The sequence below is a fragment of the Neodiprion lecontei genome, chromosome 4 (genome assembly GCF_021901455.1).
Source record: "Neodiprion lecontei isolate iyNeoLeco1 chromosome 4, iyNeoLeco1.1, whole genome shotgun sequence".
Taxonomy (NCBI): Eukaryota; Metazoa; Arthropoda; class Insecta; order Hymenoptera; family Diprionidae; genus Neodiprion; species Neodiprion lecontei.
In genome coordinates this window covers 19,806,487-19,828,337 of record NC_060263.1, presented here as the reverse complement: position 1 = coordinate 19,828,337, position 21,851 = coordinate 19,806,487, and the positions used below count along the sequence as shown (strand labels likewise).

General features: G+C 39.2%; 3 protein-coding genes across 4 annotated transcripts in view; 2 read left to right on the top strand and 1 right to left on the bottom strand.

Moving 5' to 3' along the window:
* The window catches only part of LOC107217611 (RYamide receptor), a 97,502-nt gene extending 85,781 nt beyond the window's left edge, over positions 1 to 11,721 (top strand). Inside the window, exons 7-9 of the mRNA XM_046738313.1 lie at positions 8,357 to 8,425; positions 8,502 to 8,742; positions 10,246 to 11,721. Coding sequence (XP_046594269.1) covers positions 8,357 to 8,425; positions 8,502 to 8,742; positions 10,246 to 10,451 — 516 coding nt within the window. The 3' untranslated portion in view covers positions 10,452 to 11,721. The remainder of the gene's footprint in view (positions 1 to 8,356; positions 8,426 to 8,501; positions 8,743 to 10,245) is intronic.
* Positions 11,722 to 12,317: 596 nt separating this feature from the next.
* On the bottom strand, positions 12,318 to 15,324 carry LOC107217652 (inositol polyphosphate 1-phosphatase). 2 transcript variants are annotated; one of them, XM_046738324.1, is made up of 5 exons: positions 15,130 to 15,324; positions 14,612 to 15,018; positions 14,265 to 14,535; positions 13,780 to 13,951; positions 12,318 to 13,654 (listed from the first exon to the last, which is right to left on the bottom strand). In XM_046738324.1, exons 2-5 carry the CDS (start codon positions 14,822 to 14,824, stop codon positions 13,207 to 13,209), a joined length of 1,104 nt encoding a protein of 367 aa, XP_046594280.1. In that variant the 5' UTR covers positions 14,825 to 15,018; positions 15,130 to 15,324; the 3' UTR covers positions 12,318 to 13,206. The 2 variants fall into 2 exon arrangements, with proteins under 2 accessions (XP_046594280.1, XP_015510754.1); XM_015655268.2 differs by lacking the exon at positions 15,130 to 15,324 and having other exon boundaries at positions 14,612 to 15,084.
* A 342-nt stretch (positions 15,325 to 15,666) lies between these two features.
* Positions 15,667 to 21,166, top strand: LOC107217646 (pre-mRNA-processing factor 40 homolog A). Its single transcript, XM_015655258.2, has 8 exons — positions 15,667 to 16,061; positions 16,289 to 16,517; positions 16,881 to 17,316; positions 17,378 to 17,809; positions 17,894 to 18,362; positions 18,441 to 19,076; positions 19,154 to 19,300; positions 19,380 to 21,166. The coding sequence occupies exons 1-8, from the start codon at positions 16,059 to 16,061 to the stop codon at positions 19,581 to 19,583; spliced, it is 2,556 nt and encodes an 851-aa protein (XP_015510744.1). The 5' UTR covers positions 15,667 to 16,058; the 3' UTR covers positions 19,584 to 21,166.
* Positions 21,167 to 21,851: the final 685 nt, after the last annotated feature.

The window sequence follows — 21,851 nt, the reverse complement described above, 5'->3', positions numbered from 1 at the left end:
GCTGTTCTCGAGTTAGGGAATGAAGGAAGGAGTAAGAATCGACGCGGGTAAGACGTATTGGAATATGTATAACGATTTATTGGAACAGTAAGGAGTATAAATGTGTAGACGAGTGGACCTTGCGAGTGTTGGAATTAATAGTTGGAAAATGATTTAGGAATTGATTTGTCGAGATATGGATTTGGAAGTTGGAATGGAAGTTGAATCGTCGGTAATGGATTAGAATTGTTCTCGAGGAAAGTTGGAATACAAGTGTAGTCGATGGAGGATGGGTTAGAAGTCTACTTGATGAAAGTTGGGATAGAAGTGATTTTGGGAGAAAAAGTATATAAGTGCAGGTAAGGTGCAATAATCCAGAACAGTGGGGAATAGAATTAGCGGAGTAAGGGCGACAACGACTGACGTGAGGCTCGATGGAAATAGGAGGACAGTGTTGAAGACTATAACGTTACGATAAGGAATGTGGAAGAGTTAGCAAATAGAAGCAAGATGGGGAGAACGTGTGGCGGCATGCCGGACGTAACAAATGTTTCCATTTTTTTTTTTTTTTTTTTGTTTCAACGTACTTTCAACAAAAAAGAGGGATATGGAATTCATTTTCAGCATGACTCCTACATATTAAATCCCGCAGAGCATGGAAGACTGATTATTGAAAAAATGGGGTGCGCGTTGCTAGGGAAAAGAGCCGATTAATTTCAAACTCCGGGATTCGGAGGGTGCAGATTTGCAGGCCACGGGTCATCGTGTATACATTCCACCTTTCTGATAAGAGTGATAATCCCGCAGAATACGCAAGCCGCAGCTTTGAACCGGGAGAGAAAAGGGCCGAGTATGTTGCGTAACCGGAAAGTGGAATGATACATCACCCGAGGAGAAGTTTACTCACAATTAGAGTTTGCGTTATTTTTTTCTGTTCCCTTATGCTTTTGCCTGATTTTTTTTTCCCCCTTAATGAGGGATAAAAATTGAGCTGTTCCAACGCGACGAATTAATTTATAATACAGACCGTACCCCGTCCAATTATTGCTGGGCACGCTCCCATGCAAAATCTCCCGCTGTAAAAGGATTATTAATTAATAATACAAACATTAAGACGTTAACGATGACGCAATTTGTCAGACGTTATAATTGGTTTTACAATATTATAATCTTAAGCCCTTAGGCACTGCGGACGAAAAACTAAGAAATTATACATATTTGAAGGATAATGCCTATATACATATAATAATAATTTGTAAAACTTTCACGACCGCCAATTAACAATTTTGGAAGACACGGAAGTGGAAGAAACGGCATAAACGACGATTCGAGCGTTTTATTTTTCATCACCACTGATACAACTGTTTCCTATTTTCTGTAAATTTGCAATTTTTTTCGTAACCGAATGCCTCTTACATATTTTTTCCTTGATCCCAGATTATTTTTCAACAGATATAGACAAACAAAGTAATTCAAACCGTGTAATGATGATAATTTCGATAATTTCATTGATGTGCTGTAAAAACATTGTACGATCGATCAACAGCGATCGATAAACATAAGAAAGCGTGGTACGCATAACCGTGGCTAATTTCGCCGATGATCGAAAAAACGGACGTCGTAGTTAACCGCAAAAAGAAAATGTTTAAAACAGACTCGGGCAGCCTCGGGAAAAACAATTTTCTCTCGCTGACAACGGGGGTCCTTTTCTTCGTCGGTTGGTGGGTAGCGATAGACGCGTGGTCATTTTACGACAATAAGCTTGCCCAGAAGAAGATATACTTCCTCCCGGGTTTCGCTAACACGCTGTGCTTCGTGGTCGTGCATAAAATCCCCATCGAGATGCCCCACAACTCGGCGAACTACGAGGGCGGTGTCCTTGGTCCAAGGATCGTACTGTTCCTGGCGTTGCTGGTCGGCTTCGGGAGCCTGATGTCGTCGATCTACGTCCTGGCGGAAGTCATCTACTACGACGTGATTTCCAAGTACGTCGGCATCGCCGTTCTCGTACAGAATGTCTTCATCCTCGGGTCGACGTTGTTATGGAAATTTGGGCGTAGCCACGACGACTTGGTGCTGTGAATCGGAAAATTTATCAGAGGATATCCGGATGTCGACGGATGCTGGACGAACGAATAATCCACGTACCTGGTCCTGGGTGAAAGTCACTCCTCTGTGTTCCTGACTAAAAATTTAGCTTTATGACGCGTGAGGTGATTCGTGGGTCCCGAATAAATGTTCCTTCCGGCTTTGTAGACATTGGTCGAACATGTGGAATGGTCAATTGTCAGGAAAAGAAATTCGTTCCATTCGACACGTCTGAATATACTTGAATATTTGAATCCTTGGTGTAGTAGGTTATAGTCACATGCGGTCAATAAAAAGCAAAGCAACGTTATCTACTCTGTGGCACATTCATTTTTTTATCGTTCTTGGAGAATAGTTTGAGTATAATCGAGAAGGTCGTAAATTTGCGCTGTAAAACATGGCGATGATGGTAAAATTGACAAAAATTAGTAGGTTTGGAATACCATAATGGAACAAATTTTCTCATCAATTCGAAAGTTTAACGTCAAATTGTATCGGATTGACACAAGATTAACACAAGATTGGCACAGTCAATTTTTGTTTATACAGAAGTCCAGACTGAACTTTTTCTCACAATGGATCTGCGCTATAGATTGAGCAAGAATTTTTTTCCAACACATGCTCAGAAAGTTTGATTTTCTAAGCCTGTAGAGCGTGCGTGAGATGCCCCATTTCTGAACAGTGCGGTAAAATGACGCTGGCGCATGCGCTTGGCTGAAATTCTTCATTTTACACACCAGGGCTTTCTTAGAGCATACCTACTTTCCGATAACTCATTTTTACGCGCGAAGTTTATGCACCGCGAATGCCGTCATTGAGCAGAGTTCAACCTGAAGTTTGAACGTTTAGGTTAACTTTCACGAAGTCGGACTTTACATGCCTATAGACATCTTGATTTTCTCCGATTTTAGGTTTATTCGAAAGAGAGGAAACATTCTTTTATGTCGATGGCTTCGGTTCAACATATTTCTTCAATGCAACTTACCTGAACTCAAGGAGCTTCACTAAACGTTTTAAATGTAAAGATTGTCTGCAACGTTGCAGCACAGAAAAGAATTATCTGTAAGAATAAAACTCAAAGGAAAAGAGAGAAAGCAGATCAAGGTTAACAAAGAAACAATTTGCATACTGCAAGTAGGTATGATAAGATGTCATTATTATGTCCATTCGATTCCACCGTCTTCCCATCGATCCGATTTGTCTTTTGTGCGTAAAGGGAATGTACCAGTTCCGTATACATAACTGCTAATTTTCGAACATACTCCTCGATACTTCATTTCAGGTTAGACTAGAAAAATGATCATCCGCCAACCTTCGTATTATACATACTATATTTGACTCAGGACCGTCATACATAAGGTACTGTAAATTCTTGCACACTGTTTATTTCTCAAAAACGAAATTGAACTGGTCTCATAGAGTACGAATTCAACCACGACACGATATATCAGCACAGCATTGAATGTGGACTTTGCAACCAGAAGCAGCGTCCTTCGGGTATCTAAACAAATTACCGAAAGCGCGTTTTTAGGGCGTTGAAAAGAGATTTAGGATGAGAATTACTTGAGATAATACTTAAATTGAGAGCACTCACGTGTAATCGCTTCTTTGCGGCGCCGGTACTTCTGATCCTTGGGGGCTAGTCACCGCCGGCGATCTATACCCCTTATGAACTGCAGTAATCAATTGAAATTCAATGCTTAAAGTCACTTCAACAAAGTTTCTGAACGCGTTCGAACGTTTCAAACTTCCCAGTAGCTCAAAATACTAATCAAGTTTCAAAGTTTCTAGTAGTATAATACCTAAGATATACGTCGCTTGTTAGCGCGGTATGATCCTTGTAGTATTAGCTAATTTAAATTTTTTTTAACGTTTCGACAATTCAAAAATGGGAACACAGGTTTTAATTTAGTGTTACAAAATACTCACTGATTGATTTTCGACAGAACTGCCTGTTCACAACAATGCAATCTGATGTGTTGGCCATGGAGAGTGAGAGTTGGGATTTGAAACTGACCATTTAGGTAGAATCGTTGGTATTCTACGCAGTTCTCTAGCTCAAGTCAACAGATCACGCGGTGAAATGATCATTCGCCTGTAACCCGGAATGACTTCACTTGCTATCCAATCAGACGCAGTGGCAGTTAAATTTTATTGGCAGTTAGATTACTCGAGTTCATGTTTCGGTTGAAATGCCTGAATATTTTTATTGTTATTGTGCCTGAAACCTCGAGTAGAAACATATTGCGAGCTAATTCAATCATTTCATTGTCCCAGGTATTTGAAGACAGTTTTATTTCGAACGAAGAAATTGAAATTGAGGAAAATCGTCTTGCTTGAAAATTTATTAGGCTAATTTTAATCAAAAAACGATTTATCATACTTGACTAGATTGTTTCAGCTTCAACACGTTTAAACACACGCGGCACTATGTATTCTTAACTAAGAATTTAATTTCGTAGTGCGCGAGCGTTGGTCTAAAATAGGAACCCGACTACATCTCGTCGAGTAAAATCAATTCACTGATTGTGAGTAAAATTCCTATTACTACACTCCTCAGTTTAGGTGTTGAGTTATTACTGATTTTTCGATAAGAGTTGAATTTACGGAGCGGCGTTTTGATTATAAATGAGAAAAGCGTGAGGGGAGATACTAATCAATAAGAAATGAAAGAAAATCTGTGCAGGAGGTACTCGACGATAAGTATACCAGCGAATCTTACGAGTATTCAACTGACAGGAATGACAATTAATTCTATAATTCAACGGGTTCAAGTTAATTGACATTATATCTAATAAAAGGTATAAACGAAAGCCTGTTTTGCATTTGCAAAGATTGTTAATTTCAAACCATTCGCAATAGTCAGCGTATCCCAAAGGCCGTGAATGGCGAACTGGGCTATGGCTCAGCATTTCCCGGAGGATTACCCGTGGGAGTATCCGTTTTTTTTAAAATGACGACGGTCCCTAAGGGCGCAGCCTGCCTGACACAGTGGCGCTGATATTTTCACGGTTCGCGGGCCGTAATCAAACCGTACACACCATTTTTACATCAGTTTTTGAGGGCGTTCCAACAGCCTACGGGAACGTAGCTATCAACGCCCGTCGAGTCTGACGACGAGTCTAGACAGTTACAAAAGAAACGATGTGTCGATGTTTGGCGGAGCGGAGAAAAAGGAAGCTGTAATCTCAAGAAGGGAGAATTTTTGGTTGGTCCGATTTTTTCAGCTTTAAAAACTCCGCATTTCTTCCTTTCCGATGAATCTTCTTCCGTTACACATCCTTCAACAAATGATCGGTAAAACACCTGAATTCAGTCGTGCAACCACGTGTTGCGGGTTTTCTGACTCGACGGAGTGGAAACTGTTTTTCAAACGAAACAGAAACGTGTTCTACCGGAATAGCTATAAGCCAGCTATTGTAATCGATAAAATTTACCAAGTTTAACGTATAAATTCGGTGGAAAATTCGATTATGCGTGAATTTTTTTCCTACCATAGGTCAGATGCGAAAAAGCGAATCTTTTCGTATTAAAGCAATTTCACCGCGTGACCGTAAATCTGTATCCCATTATTTTTTCGCCACCGTTTGTCAAAGCTTACTCAACACGACGGAACCTTTGACTAGTTTCAAATCGCTTTCAACACTATCTCAGCGAATACTCCTGCACGGTTTCTCGTGAATCGAACTACGCGAGTGTAAAAATTCCAAACGAGCTTCATTCTCGTATTCGGTGCAGTGATCCGAATAATGATGACTCGGCTTACGTTGTGTCAGGTTAGGTATGACGATGATTTACCGTCTAGACAAGCGAGGACTACGAGTTTGCAACTTTTGTATTTAACAATACTTTGACCCCCCCGTTGTATACTCTCCACGCGACGATAAATCGACTCCATCATCAGCAACCGGCTGTCACAGATGATGACGGTATTAAAAAGCGACGCGCGAACCGTCGATTTGTTATAAACTCTATTCGCGCGCTCTTCAAACTTCTTACTTTACATTCTTTTAATTTGTTGCCCTCTCGTTGTACAAATTCTCCCAAAGTTGTACAGAAAAACACGGTCAGATTGTCTGAAAACACAACGTTCGTCAATGCAACCGTCGTACTGCATTTCTTGCGAAATTTGGGTTGCCTGACCGCAGGCGGCAATTTAAACTATCGCAGTATAAATGATCGTACGTTCTCTCTAATTTACGTACGAAGAGACATTGCTCTCGTTAGTTTTTGCATCTTATTATCTGTCAGATCATTTATTTCTCCACAGTCTGATGTTCAATTTCGATTAAAATTTGAGAGGTCTGGTTAGCAATTTACGAATCGATTATACATGCGAACAGGAGGGAGAGATGAGTGAAATGTTGTGTATAATGGCAATTAACTCGCAATGTTTTTGCAGTCCTTCTATTATACTGATAATATCTAACTTCGCGTGATTGATCCCTCACAAATTACCCGCCTATACGGATAGGAATATAATATTTGGCTATATCGTAACAGCTGATCGTTGTATAGATCGTACAAAGGTTAAACTCCTCAGACTCAAAGGTCAGAACTTGGGGACTAAATAATCGTTTAACTCGAAGACGGCAAAGTACCCGGAATCACGCGAACTGGCGGTTCTACACAGCTGTACCACCCAGGCTCGAGTATCTTATACATACCTATAATAATCTATCTAGGAGCTCGTGCCGCGGTGTTAACGCCCATTGTTCAATGGAATCATCATTTACTTTCCCCAGCCTATTAATCTTGGTGAAAATTTTCGCGTTGAAGATCAGAAGCAAAAAGGAGCATCGTTGATGAAATTCAAGCTAGTATTCACGCGCCGCATTTGGTAATTCATTGCTACTGCAACTGCTACGTCTAAAACCGAGAAAATCCCCTAGCCGTGTAATAATCTGGGGAAAAAGTTAGACGCACACTTATACAATTTATACAATAGTTTATAGGCGTAAATTATAATGCTCAATTTTATCCCTACTGATGTAAAATAATCGCGTAATACGGTTAAATCTGCGATGAGAGCAACCGTCCCGCGGACGCACTCAGTCAGCCCCTGAAATTTAATAAGGTTATAAAAAAATCTCCACGTCTATGTCTGTCTTGGCAATTTTATCTTCTTGCCGCTCAATCTTCAGATAGAGCGAATGGAGGGACGGCGGGTTTCATGTACCTTGTTATTATTATGGTATATCAAAAAAATTAACGACCAACAGAAAATTAATCCGTTGCTATGGTAATACGGTAATTTTCACTGACAAGAATAAATGAAAATAATCATTCACGCCAGCTGTATCAACAGTGTAATCTCTCGGATGATACTTTCGCCTGTTTTCACACCAAACATTCGATTAGCGCATATTTTTTTTCGACTGCCAGATTATTCGCTTCACCTGCCCGGTTTCATATCGAATAATACGCAACTGTGGGAATTCGATTCAAGTCCAACTCACGTGTCATCATAGGTAAGGAAATACCGCAGGCATTACACATATGTGTGAATTTTAACGGGCTGGTTAAATTCGTGCGAAGTGATCCAACTGCAGAATTTGTGGTGTAAGCTCACGCAATTTTAATCCTGACACAGTGGAATGTTCATTCGCTAAGTCCTACAACCTCAAACGAGGTAAATCGCATTATATCGCCAGTTACGTGGGAGATTTACAGTAATTTGAACCGTCCATCAGAGCTGGTCTCTTGTTGAGCCATTTCCCAATGAAATTTAATCTCTCCTCTACACGGCGGTCGTAATTAAAGCTCTCTTCTTTCTCCATTTGGACTGACAAAATGCCATATTGCTCCTACTATTTGCCCTTTAACTTATATTATAGATATCCCTATTTCTTAAAGTATCCCACGATACATGCTTGCAGATTTTTTTATTTTCCTCGTGTCTAGAGAGTTGCAAAAATTTGATCCCTGCGCAAATTCTGTTTCCCTCTCTTTTTCTCCCGACTCCGATCTAAAAAAAAAAAAAAAAACCGAACAGCAAAGAAGGATATGTCTCTAAAAGAGGGAAAAGAAAACGTAGGCAAAAAATATTAACAGAAAAAAAGCTGCAGGCCGATTTTCAGTAGTCGTGTAATCCTCCGGAAGTACCGCAAGAATTGTCAGGACCAAGATGACGGTGTAAAATCGTGTGGGAGTTAATTCTGGCCTCTCGTTTATAAATTGTACAATCTTTCGAGGTTCCGCCCGATGAAGCGACGCAGTTTATCGTTCCTGATCGATTGTTAAAATTACCGTTATCATGTTCTTCATAGTTTCTTTTCTCTGTTTTCAGATGGTGAAGATGATGATGACCGTCGTGATTGTCTTCACGATATGCTGGCTTCCGTTCAACGTACTGACGGTGAGGAATCGAATGATGTTTTCGCACTCCGTGATATTGTTCGCAGATCTGTTCCAACGGCATTGTTTTCCAACAGCTCGGCCTTGACCACGATGACCGGTTACGAGAATGGTCGGGATTGCCCTACTTGTGGGTCGCTGTGCACTGGCTATCCATGTCTCACTCCTGCTATAACCCGGTTATCTACTGCTGGATGAACGCCAGGTTTAGAGCCGGGTTTCTGCTGACCCTTGCACGAGTCCCGTGCATGCAGCGGATCATCCCTCAGGGTCGTCGAAGAACGCACCATACAAGCATGGCGGGAATCGCTTTAACCGGTAATGAACGCGCCTTTCATTATGCTGCACGTTTCGTCATCTTGAATAAACTGAGAGCGAACTGTAGAAACTAGTGCCCATTCATACGTGCGAGTAAATTTCTCTAGGTTCATTCTCAGCTGTTGGGCTTTCCTCGAGCGTGAAATCATAACTAAACTATTCTTGCCGTCATTTTCTCTTGTCCGATACAGCGCTCGGTGCGTAAAGGTTTTCTAAAATTATTTTAAGCCCGATATTCAATTTAAAGTGGGTTATGATCGGTTTTGCCCATTTTGGTTTCACAATTAAGTATATCGATTCCAAAACGGATATGGTTCACTCTTGTAGTTTGTGTTTTTCTTGATTAATTCAGCATTAATGGTCGGCCGAATTTTGCAGCGTTGATTACAGCTTCAGACTTGCTTGACAATGATTCTAAATTATTTCTTTTGTGAGTGTATTATTTCTAAGATCGTTTCTTCCAAAAGTAACACGAGGATTCGAAACGGACTTGCTGAGGGACGAACATTTGTTAGTTAATAATCTTGGATATGAAATATCCCAAGTAGAGTGCAGTAAATACTTCGCATCGCATTCAGAGCCGAGTTCATGGAATTTGATAGCATCTGCACTTCATAAGACTATATTGATTACACCAGATATAAGCCGCAGATCAAATCAGTAATCCCAAATTGCCTAAATCGAAGTCCGCAAGCTTGGTTCTGAGTCTGCCAGAAATTTGTACACGTATAGATAACGTACACGTACACGTACAATCGCAATGCGTCCAATCTAATTTCCTCCCACAGCGTTCTAAGTGCTGAAATATTATATCTGATCTAATTTACAAGATGAAAAGTCGTCACTCAGCAACTCCGTCGGTTCTTCATGCTTCGCTAACATGCCTAATTTTTTCCAAACCCACGAATAGCACCCCACCAATCCACAACAAGCATTATCAGCTGCGGAAAAGGATCAAATACGTCGATCCTCAACAGAAATAATTGAAAAATTATCGTTTTTACAAGTCTAATTTCTGCAATTAACCATTGCCATTTCAAATAAGCTAAAATAACGTTGACTGTGATTTTATAGATTTCAAATGATTGAAGATTTGACAGTTGATTTTATTTTCATTACGTATTCGTGAACAGTAGAACATAGAAGAAACATATCACGCAGTCTCTGCTCGTTAAAATACGAATATTCTTGAGCTAATAACGCACGATCATTTTTCTTTTTTTTGATAAAGTGAGTGTTCGACGGCAATTGTTTAAATACCGTCTATTAACCGCCTGCAGCCAACATGTGAAACAGATTAACAAACACCAACCGACACACACCTGTTACAAATTGAAAAAACAGAAACACTATACATTTATGTAGGAATATCATCGAATACTGCTGGACCTTCACTTGAAACCGACGTGGTGAACGTAGTTGATATTCGAAAGTGACGGTTCGTTGCAGACGTGGCCTCCTCGCACGATCCGAAGAAATGATCCTTCCCTGATCGCGTTGCAGGATTGGAGGCTCCGGACAACTCGATTCTCCGGAGGATCAACACCTGCAGCACTTATATTAGCGTCAGGCGGAAACCTAGCGGGCATCATTACGCTCCTGCACGATCCGCTAGTCTCCGTCACACGGATCTTATCTCGACGAGATCGGGTCAGGCGCAGAGTCGCCGTCTCATTCGGCTTGACTCACATCCGGAGGAACGGATCTAGTCGAAAATTAACAGAATTGAACTATACATTTAACTCGACGTCATTCTTCTCATTGTGCGGACAACTTTTAGCAGCGTGTGTCAGTGGGCTGTCCTTGCTCTTAGTTTGAACCACTTCCCTTTCTTTTTTTTTTTTTTTTTTTTTTATCGAACAAATCAGCGCCTCGTGTCGATTTAATAGACTTTCTGAGAGAATATAAATTTGACTCTGTACGTCGCAATTTGCGGACAAGGTATTTATCGGTTTTTTACTCTTACCGAACATGAGATGGAAATATGATGGGGTAAATCAGCCTGTCTGTAGGCAACTAGATTTAATAGGTGAGATAATGATTGTTGTCTAATTGTCTATGCGCAGGAGTCCTTGGAGTGATGTGAGTCGCCTGCACACAGGTATTTTATTTATTTTCGTAATTTATTCTCATACAGAGGCATACGAATAATCGAGAGAAATAATATGCATATGGTACTGTAAATACATTGGAATAAGTATCGTAACGCAACATGTCCTCGCAAGCGATTTTACTCTACTGTTTGGATCTTTTTTTCTCTGTGAGTTTAGATTTTCAGAGAAATATTCTTTCATTGTTTTTATCGGATCTACCGGGTTCTCCACAACCAAAAATCCCGTCGCGGTGCAATATTGCAGTATTCAATGGTCTGATTTAATCGTTGCGCGGATACCATCGCATGTCGTTGTTGATAATTCGTAACATCGAAGTAAATAATTCTCGTCGCACACCCCATGTACAGTAGAATATGAAATAGAGCTGCCTAGCCATAAAAGATAAATAATGACTGTACTGCTACGGGGAAAAACAAAAAGTACGAATAAACATTGAGTAATTGTTATCTTATATTTATTGTTAAATGTAAACTGTGTAACGCTTTGCATAAGATTTTTGTTTTCGTTTATATAATAATGATATTGGTATGTACACATAATGATTTGTATACATTCATATGAATATATGTTACCAGTATGTATATTTTACAATGTCTAACAACGTTACAGGTAACAAATACGTAATCATAATTAATCTGTAAAAGACTGTTGACCATAATGCGCGATAAATGAATCTTGTCGTATTTAGTGTCACTAATTCAGCCGTCTCGCAAAACGAAACTAACAAATACGTTTTGGGTATACTTAACGATTTATATTAATGAAGTATTACGTACACAGTCATCCGCAACATGCCAACGCACAGAGGAAATTCGCTACTAAACGCGTCTCGCCCCTATACAGTGTAATAAAATGTTTCTATATATAAAACACATATATTGATATTCTTGTAAACCGAATGGTAATTTTCTCCCTTGCGTTATACGTTTCCCCAGGGAATATCCGCACCTGTCTATAACACGGTTTTAATATCGTTGATGTAGGCTTACGGCGGAATTGGTGGAAATTTTTGCAGTGTTGAGCGGAAGCTTAAAGCGTAAAACGACATGGTCGAAGTACTCAGTACGAATTTCTCATCCCTTAATGGAATATTGAGGACCTCCCCTTCGATCTTTGAAATCGCACGATTCCAACTGCGATCATCAATCTCACAATTCATTCCGCGAAATCGCTGGATATTGAACAAGTCTTACAGTTCTTGATTAGGTACGATACGGGCCGCAGGATTTATCTGGCAAAGCCTGATCTACCGCGTGGTCTTGAATCCTTAATCGACGATTCAAATTCTATCGCCGTTCAGGGGAAATTCGTCTGTCTCGAAACTGGCAAATCTGCACATTTTTTCTTACCTTTCGCTTCTTGTCGACCGTAATCGCGTGATCATTGATGGTAAATCATCAATTTTAGGCATCTTAATTGAAATTAGCGGTGAAACCAGCTAGATCGGGTAAAATTTCAGGCTTACAACTTTTATCCCATTTAATTTATTAATTTCTTTGCTACAATTCTTCAACACTTAATATTACAGGTATTTATACCTAGATGTTGTATATGTAAATATATGTGTATAATGGTGAGATAAGTAGAAGTTTTAAGTACATAAAAATTATTCTTTAACATAAAATAGAGATTCTATATAGACGACAACGAATGTCTAATGTAGAGGAATGTAAACTTTCGATTAATTGCTGTAAACGTGGATGAAAAATGTGAAGTATTTGATATTGAACGGCTGCATGAAGTCAATGATTCGCGGATGAGATAAAAATAATGAATCCTGAAAAATCCGACCATGGATTTAAACAATTAAGACTTGATCAGCCTGGCTTCGTGATGAAAAAGTAAAGATCGAATTTGGAAGCTCTGGCTCTTGAATGTTCACTTTTTTCCCCCACAATGTTTAAAAATCGATTTTTCCGATCTATCAAATTGGACTAGATTTACATCGATTAAGGCAAATTGTACGTGAAATTACTATCAAGTACATTTCTTTTGTCATGAGTGCAATGAAATCTTCAGTTATATTTTACTGTCACCGGCGGTGAGGTAACTTTAAATCACATTGTAATAGTAATTAGTAACTAGATAACAGTACAGTAACATTGCACAATAACTTTGACTTTGCTTAAGTACATTTTTAGAGCGGGTATAAATCTGGACTATTCAGTAACAACTTTGCAAATAGGTATTTAGATATTAATATATCGTCTTAGAACTGATTGCTAAAAACACCGGTTCATCTTAAGTACAGCGTAGCCTGCATGTACTTAACTTGAATTAAAATCCAAAATCAGAATAAAAACGGGGATCGAGTTGCAAGATCATGAAAATTTGGCACCGTCTTTTAACGCTAGTGAGATAATAATATTTTTTTAATAGATTCCAAGATTTCTATGTTGCGGTAAGCAACAATGCCACCTCGATTGCAGGAATCGTTATCCGCAGGTAAGTAAATGAGATTCGAATCGTTTGAAGAGTCAGTTTTTAAGAAGTTTCTAAAATCAATTACACCTCCTTCCAAGGAACCCAATATAGCCTGAGCTGCGCAAGTGTCCCACTTGAATGTGGAGTCCTTAGACAAAATGTAGATGTCAGACTGGCCAAGAATCACCGTCAACAACTTATAGCCAGCTCCAGCTGCTTCGACCAAAGTGAAGCCATTTTCAGATAGCTTTGACTTGATACCCGCACTCTCTGAGCTGCTCAGAACAGCAACATTCCTACTTGGTTCTGGACCACTTATCGAGGACAGTCTAACACCATTATAGTTGAAGCCCCAGTAGGTCAATCCCAGCCACCTATTAAGTGAAGCGAAGGAGAAAAAAACAGCAATGAAGTAATCGATAAAAGCTTTTCAATAACGATTTCAACCTAGTTCCAAGCCCAGGTACGATTTCCCATTGATACTTATTTATCAACTTACTCGGAATCACAAGTATTATTGTGGAACGGCTGATTTATCACACCTAGAACTGGACGTCCCGTGGTTTTCTCAAAGACTCCAATGAGCACGGTAACGCACCTCAAACCGCTTAAATGCACACCCGTCACCTCATCTACTTTTTCTACCCCATGAATATACTCGGCGGTAGAATCTAGGAAATTTAAATAAGAGCATTCCAAGGCTGCCTATCATGTAGATTGCGTGCATTGATTTATTAGGACATGAAAAACAGTGCCAAGACCTTACGGGCCACAAAAAGAATCTGAAATCCCCTGAGGGGATCAGAGTTGTGCGCTAAGCTAGTATAGATTGACCAAATAACGGTAGATTTTCTTTGTACATGGAAAGAAACAGTGTCAGTGAATATAAGGAAACAATGTTAAATTGCAAAGCATGCATGAATAGATATTCCAAAATCACATTACAGGCAATGAGAAATCTGAAAAACTTTCAATACTAGTTACCAATTGGGTCTATCCATATGCCGAGCGCATCGGTGGTGAGTTTGAGATTATCAGGAACGCGATTATTCCCCGGCACATCTGAAAGTTGAATTTCTCTGTGCACTTCAACAGCGAGTAGATTGGCAACTTCGGAATCGTTATTGAGAACTCTTTCCAAGAGGTTGGCAGTGTCGTCAAAATTTGAACAAACTTTGACGGTAACAGACTCGCCCAATGTGTTACTGAACGTGTTATTCTCCTCGCCTGTTACATGCTCCGCCAGGTCTGGAAACTGCCTTTAATTTTCAAACCAACTTATTTGGGTAATCCTTAGCGTACCAATTTCGCAATTTTTTAATGATTTATACCTCCGTTCCCACGTCGTGTTTTATCGTTTCCTGTATCAATACATCGGCTAGAGTTTTGAAGTCCTGTACAAATCTCGGATTCTTTTCCTCATCAGATTTTTCCTGTACCAAGAGTTTAAACAACTGACGATTTTGGCGACACACCCTCGCTATATTCGCCGCTTTTTCCGACACTTTTAACAAACACTCCAACAATCTGCTTCCCTCCGACATTATTGATGTTTATGTCAATTTCCTCCGCTTACCTTCCTTCAACAAGTTTATGAGTTTGACAGATGACGTACAAATGCAAACGATTAGTTCCATTCGAATTTATTCGTCCAACGACAGCTCCGGTCCAACCGAAGCAGCCAATTAAACATCACATCGCAGTGACGTTTTCTAAATCGCCATGCTGAATTTCAAAGCTGAACAACAGGAAGATTAGAGGGAAGGAGACCGAACGACGCATATGGGGCAAGTCAATGAGTATGGGATAGAGTGGAAGGTCCCATAAGATCCAATGTATAAAAACGTACCTCGATTTTCAGCACGCTCTGGCGGCTCAGCGGAAAAATATAACGCGTATGTGTAGCGTCGGTGAAGATGTGTTTGTGTTGGTATTGTCGGTGTGATGACGCGTTGCCATAATCTTTGAGTAAACATTGGGTAACAAACGAACATTTTTCCAAAGATGCCAATTTATGGTGACGTCAAATTATGTTACAATAACAAACATATCAAAAATCAAAGCATAAATAATGAATGACAAGTGACGTTTTTCGCGTTACCAAGAAAAGAGCAACTGCAAGTAAATATGAATATACCGGGACAATCTCTTGAAACTATATTTCAAGAGATTGTCCCGGTATGTGAAATTCCATAAATGCTCCAGACAATCTCCGAGCACCAATGCAGACAATAATTATACCACTTAAGAGTATAACACAGAAACAATTATCGACTTGGATTATTACAACAAACTAATATGTAGAAACTATCAACGCTATTGCGCTGGTCGAAGTCTGCCGTGAGATTGTTTCGCCGTTCACCGATTTGAAAATTAACGCCACTTGCATCGAGACTATCGAAGTATTTCGAGCGATCGATCGACGCGTTGAACATCGGAAAGAGACTGAAACGCGAGTGGAACAAGCGACGAAAAACCATTCCAAGAGTGCGGTCCGTAACTAACTGGCAGCGGCAGCGTGAAGAACTCCCTAAGACAGAGGTAGAGCAAATTACGGTTTTGGCAGCGCGAACGAGATAAAAAATTGTTGACCTCACTGGGAGCTAAATTTGGAACGCACCCTAAATTCTTATATGTCTATGCCCTATGGTCACAACACAACTTACAATTGCGAGTCCGTGTGAGTTACGAAGTGAATTATATATCATTGTGATTTGTGGATGCCGGTGTTGCCGATAAATGATCAACGTGCTATAACCGAAGTATAGAGGACGGATCATGGTGAGAATATATTTGTGTATTATTTATTCACCAAAACCGGCGAGCTGCTCCGCTGGCGCGTCAATATAACCTAACCTAACCTAACCTTCAAAACTGTTGACCGTCGCAGAGTGAGCCGTTCGTTAAGTGGTGCGAAAAACAAACGCGATGAGCGCATTTCTGACGCTTGTGCGCTTTCAACTTTTCGATTTCAATTCGATTTCGTGTAACTTGTTTTTGTGTCAAAGGCATCTAGTGACGGCATTCCGCCACCTGGGACTGTAGCTGGCTTTCCTTCAGTCCCACCGAGCATGCCACCAGGTTTTGTGCCGCCAATCATGCCTGGCACCCCTTATATACCGGCTCCAGGGTTGCCCCCAGGTCCTCCAAGCATGATGCCACCTCAATTTTCTATTCCGCCACCTGGTTTCAGTTTTCCGATCTCCGCTGGACCTCCTCCTGATATAAACGTTATAGGTAAGATGAGTAATCATTTAACATTATTATTGGAAATCTATTGCAATCAATGTGATTTACTTCTTGGCTTATTTCATTTTTTAGGATCATGGATAAATATGTAGTATCAATTGACAATGGGCTAGTAAAGTATTAAAGTGTCAAATTTACATCATTATTGTATCAACAGTTGGATAATAATTAAGAATGATATACCCTGTGACTTTTATACTTGAGCCAGAATTATATTGTAACTGAAATTAAATTTTGCTTCTAAGATTTTATTGATGGAGAATATTGTGTTAATTTTTAAACTCCACTCTTATCCCGTATCAAGGAATTCCCGTTTAGTTAAGTTTCTTCACTTTGTTTTACTGTTCTCAGCTGCGCCTCCTCAAATAAGTGGATCACCAGCTGTCCCAACATCAACAACATCGACACTTGAGCCAGCCACAGTAACGCCATCAATTCCAACAACGGAAAAAAAATCCGAATGGACAGAGCACAAAGCTCCAGATGGTCGTACATATTATTATAATAGTGCAACAAAGCAATCACTTTGGGAAAAGCCTGATGAATTGAAAACTCCAAGTGAATTACTACTATCTCAGTGCCCATGGAAAGAGTACAAATCTGACAATAGTAAAATTTACTACCACAATGTCACAACCAAAGAATCAAGGTGGACTATACCACCTGAGCTTGAGGAATTGAAGGCAAAGCTTGCTGCTGAAGAAGCTGGCACTGTTGCTTCAGTTGCAGTTGTTACTGCTGCTGCCGTTGCCGGCTCTGCTATTGTCCCAAGCAGCACTCCGAATACGTGAGTGTTGTTAATTTCAATAAACTGAAAATATTTTATCAAACGTTTTACATCCTTTCAGGGCTCTTGTTCCACCTGTGATGCATGCGTTGTCGCCAAAACTCGTGACACCACAAGTAAGCACTCCTGAGGCGAGCTGTAAATCGGCAATTGAACAGGCTATGGCGGCAACCCTCGCCGCCATAAATATTCCAACTCCTCCGACAAAGCCAGACGACGATAGTAACTCGACGAAAGGTTCTGCCAATGGAAGTAGGAACAGCACTCCTGAACCTAAAGTGCAATTTAAAGATAAAAAGGAAGCGATCGAAGCATTCAAGGAGCTGCTGAAGGAGCGAGATGTACCCTCTAATGCTACTTGGGAACAGGCAGTGAAAATGATTCAAAATGATCCAAGGTACCCACAGATGAAGAAATTGAACGAGAGAAAACAAGCTTTCAACGCTTACAAAACTCAACGGCTCAAAGAAGAACGTGAACAGGAAAGACTGAGGTAGAGTTATTATTTGTTGCTGAAAATCTGTTCATCATTTATTGTAACTGAATTACATCGGAGTATTTTTTTTTCTTTTGTCAGGCTGAAAAAAGCCAAGGAGGACTTAGAACAGTTTTTATTGACTCACGAGAAGATGACGAGTAATACAAAATATTACAAATGTGAGGAGATGTATGGTAACTTGGAGCTTTGGCGTTCGGTTGGAGACTCGGATCGTCGTGACATTTACGAGGATGTTATATTCAACTTGGCTAAACGTGAAAAAGAGGAAGCAAAGGTTATGAAGAAACGTAACACCAAACGACTCGCCCTTGTGTTGGACGCCATGACAGACGTTACATACAAAACCACTTGGCAGGAGGCACAAGCATTGCTGCTTCAGCATTCTGCGTTTGCTGAAGACGCGGACTTGTTGGCTATGGATAAGGAGGATGCTCTGCTAGTTTTTGAAAATCATATTCGTCAATTGGAGAAAGATGAAGAGGAGGAAAAGGAGCGGGAGAAAAAACGAAGGAAACGATTAGAGAGGAAAAATAGGGACGGATTTATAGTGAGTCGCTGAATTCATATATGGATACATTGTTTTTTTATGTTCTGTCATTCATTCCTTTCGTTGTATACATTATAGAGTTTATTGGACGATTTACACGAGCAAGGCAAACTGACATCCATGTCACTCTGGGTGGAACTTTATCCTATGCTATCCGCCGATATACGATTTTCAGCCATGCTTGGTCAGCCGGGATCAACGCCATTAGATCTGTTCAAATTTTACGTCGAAGATTTAAAGTCACGTTTCCATGACGAAAAGAAAATAATTCGCGAAATTTTGAAGGACAAAAGTTTTGACGTTCAGGTTAACACTACATTTGAAGAGTTTGCGACGGTAGTTTGCGAGGACAGAAAATCGGCGACTCTGGATGCTGGAAATGTCAAACTCACGTACAATCTGTTGCTTGAAAAAGCAGAGGCAAGGGAAAAGGAGAGGATCAAAGAAGAAACGAGGAAATTTAAAAAGCTTGAAATTGGATTTAAAAACTTGCTTAAAACCTTAGACGTTGATTATCAGATGTCGTGGGACGATGTTAGAGCCAAAATCGAAGGGGAATCCGATTTCAAAGCCATAACACTCGAGAGCGAGAGAGTAAGGATATTCAAGGAGTATCAGCACGAGATCGAGGAAAGTTGTAGCCACCATCACATAAGGAGCAAAAAAAAGAAAACGAAAAAACCGAAAAGAAAGTCACGGTCTCGGTCCCATAGTGTAAGTGCAAGAAAAACATAGAAATAGCTTTCTGTCGTTTCGACGAGAACGTATAAATCTATTTCTACTATTTTCAGGAGTCTGATACAAGTGAAAAAGGGGTTAAGAAAAAAACCCAAAAATCACGATCTATGAGTCCTCCGAGTAAATCGGACAGTTCTGAATCTGACGTGAAAAAATCCAAGCGCAAGAAAAGTAAGAAGAAAAGAGGCCGCAGCCGTTCAGTAAGTGAAACTTTATTACTATCGACGTGTGTTTACTCAACTAGTGAAGTTGCTGTTCAACTTTTTATTTTTTGTTCAGCGTTCCTATTCAAGGCTACCATCTTCAGAAGAGTCTCCTGACCGAAAACGTAAGGATGAAAAACATCGACGAACGTCTGCCCACAGTGAAAACGGTTCGGTTAACGAGGGTGCTGCTCATCACCACGAATTATCCGAGGATGAATTAGAAAAGCAAAGAGCACAACTATTGCGCGAACTTCAAATGCAGCAGGAAGACAATTGAGATGTTTCATTTTTCTTACAACAGCACCCAATGCGACAGTGACTTTGAGATATATACCAAACATTAAACGTATTTATCATCTCAAATAAGGAATTTTACCCCGGGGTAATCCAACGGTAATACGGTAAAGTGACTTTAATTTTCAGTTAGTATTAAATAAAAGAAAACGATGAATCAATTCCGACGTTCCTCCTGTGCTCATAAAATAAAATAACGATTCTAATACGTTGATCTCAATAAACATTCAGTCACATTTACTTGGGCCAGAAAACTGAAACTGTTTTACAACTGACAGATTTCACGATGCTGGTACTGTGGCTATATCTAACGAAAATATAACGTACACATTAGTGTGGCTCATTTTTGAAACATTTTTTTTTTTAATGTACTACTCGAAAAAATTGTGACAAATATTGAAAAAAAAACTCGTTAAACCTGGAGGAGGTAGGAAAATATTTAGAGGTCGCTACCAATTATTGAAATTAATTTTTTTTTTTCTTTTTAATTTCAAAAATTGTTCTAATGATATGAGATTACGAAACGAGAAGAAATTTTGTAAACTAATACATGTATATATATTAGTTTAGTTTTTTGGTACCGTGATCCAATTCATTTCGATAATTGGTAGTGACCTCTAAATATTTTCCTACCGCCTCCAGATTTTACGACAGTTTTATTTTCAATATTTGTAACAAATTTTTCGAACAGCACCTTACAAATAAAAATTAAAAAATGAGCCACCCTAGTACATATGCGGAAATTGTTTCTACGGTAGCTAATGTTTCTCCTTAACCAATTACGTTACCAATAGAGATATATAGTCATATGTATATCAGTGGTTCCGCATAAGATAATATGTATGAGGTATTCCACACCATTTCACCTAATCGGTGAAGGTCACCGACGCCGATCTCGGTGTCAATTTTTTTCTCAATTCGTCTATCGAAAAAAAAGAACACGTGTTCGGCCGTTTTTCGATTGAGCCACCTGTGTCGATTTTATGAATTTTCCGATTTTTCAACTTTTTCGAAACAGACTTCTTTCAACTGGCTCTACCTTCAAGAGCTTTCATTTTTTTCAAAAAATGATACAAGTATAAAATGTGTCAATAAGTCCGAGTTTTCTGAAAAAAATTTTTCAAAATTTTTCCAACCACACAATTCTAAAATTTTTTCGAAAAAAAAAAATCAAAATTTTTTGAATTGCGACACCTTCGATTTTCCTGAAATTTTTTACTTGCATTCGACCAGTTACAATCAAGTTTTCCTCCAAAGGAAATTATGAACCTCCGATTCGTTCGGGAGTTACACCATCATAAGTATCGAAAAATCAAAAACTTAACGGAAATCAATCTTAGTGTTTTTAATGATTCTTGAATCCCTCAAGAAGCCGTTGAGGGATTTTTGTGAAATTCAATCTCAATCATCCTTGTCCTCTAATCTATTTGTGTACATAAATTCAGCTCGATAGCTTCAAATTTACGTAATTTAGAGCGATTAACTCGATTTTTCAAAATTTTGTAAAATCTAAGCACCTTAAGGGATTCCTGTCAAATTCAATACCAATCGACCGCGTACGCTACCCAAATTGTGCAAAAAAAATCATAACCATCGGTTGAAATTTACGGAAGTTAGAGAGCGTACAACCATTTTTGTGACACACACACACACACACACACACACACACACACACACTTACGGAAATTTAGAAAAAAATGCGTTTTTTCGACATTTTAAAAACATAATTATTATATTATATATTATATATATATTATATTTAATTTGGTAAATTTTTAAATTCTAAAATCATACTCCATCCATTAAAATACACCCAAGTCATTAACAATCGTGTTTAATAGATTTTTTCTCATATTTTTAACTGCAATTTTTCCAATTTTTTTGGTTTCTTAAGATTTTTTTAAATTTTGATACGTTAATGGGACAAAAAAACTTCAGATTCAGATTCAGTAGAACGTAATACATAGAAACCATACTCAATCTGAATCCAAAAAAGTTTTTTCATCTCGATAGTTTCAGTTTTTTATGATTTTATGCAATTTTTTTCGGTTTTTCGCAATTTTTTCAAACTGACGGCTCAACGGGCTAATTAACTTTCATATTTAGATTCATTGAATTGAAATACATGAAAATCATACTTGATCCGAGTCCACAAAAATTTTTTCATCGATGTGATTGCAGTTTTTCGCAATTTTTTGCCTTTTTTGGGGTTTTTTGCACTTTACTCAAATCTGGAGGGTGACCGGGCCCA

Excerpts from the sequence above, each read along its gene's own strand:
- LOC107217652 (XM_046738324.1), bottom strand. The coding sequence starts at position 14,824 with ATGTCGGAGGGAAGCAGATTGTTGGAGTGTTTGTTAAAAGTGTCGGAA. Across the intron at positions 13,952-14,264 it reads CATATGGATAGACCCAATTG|ATTCTACCGCCGAGTATATT; the intron begins GTAACTAGTATT and ends TAAATTTCCTAG. Across the intron at positions 13,655-13,779 it reads AATAATACTTGTGATTCCGA|GTGGCTGGGATTGACCTACT; the intron begins GTAAGTTGATAA and ends TTCACTTAATAG.
- LOC107217646 (XM_015655258.2), top strand. Across the intron at positions 17,317-17,377 it reads CCAAGCAGCACTCCGAATAC|GGCTCTTGTTCCACCTGTGA; the intron begins GTGAGTGTTGTT and ends ACATCCTTTCAG. Across the intron at positions 18,363-18,440 it reads AAAATAGGGACGGATTTATA|AGTTTATTGGACGATTTACA; the intron begins GTGAGTCGCTGA and ends TATACATTATAG.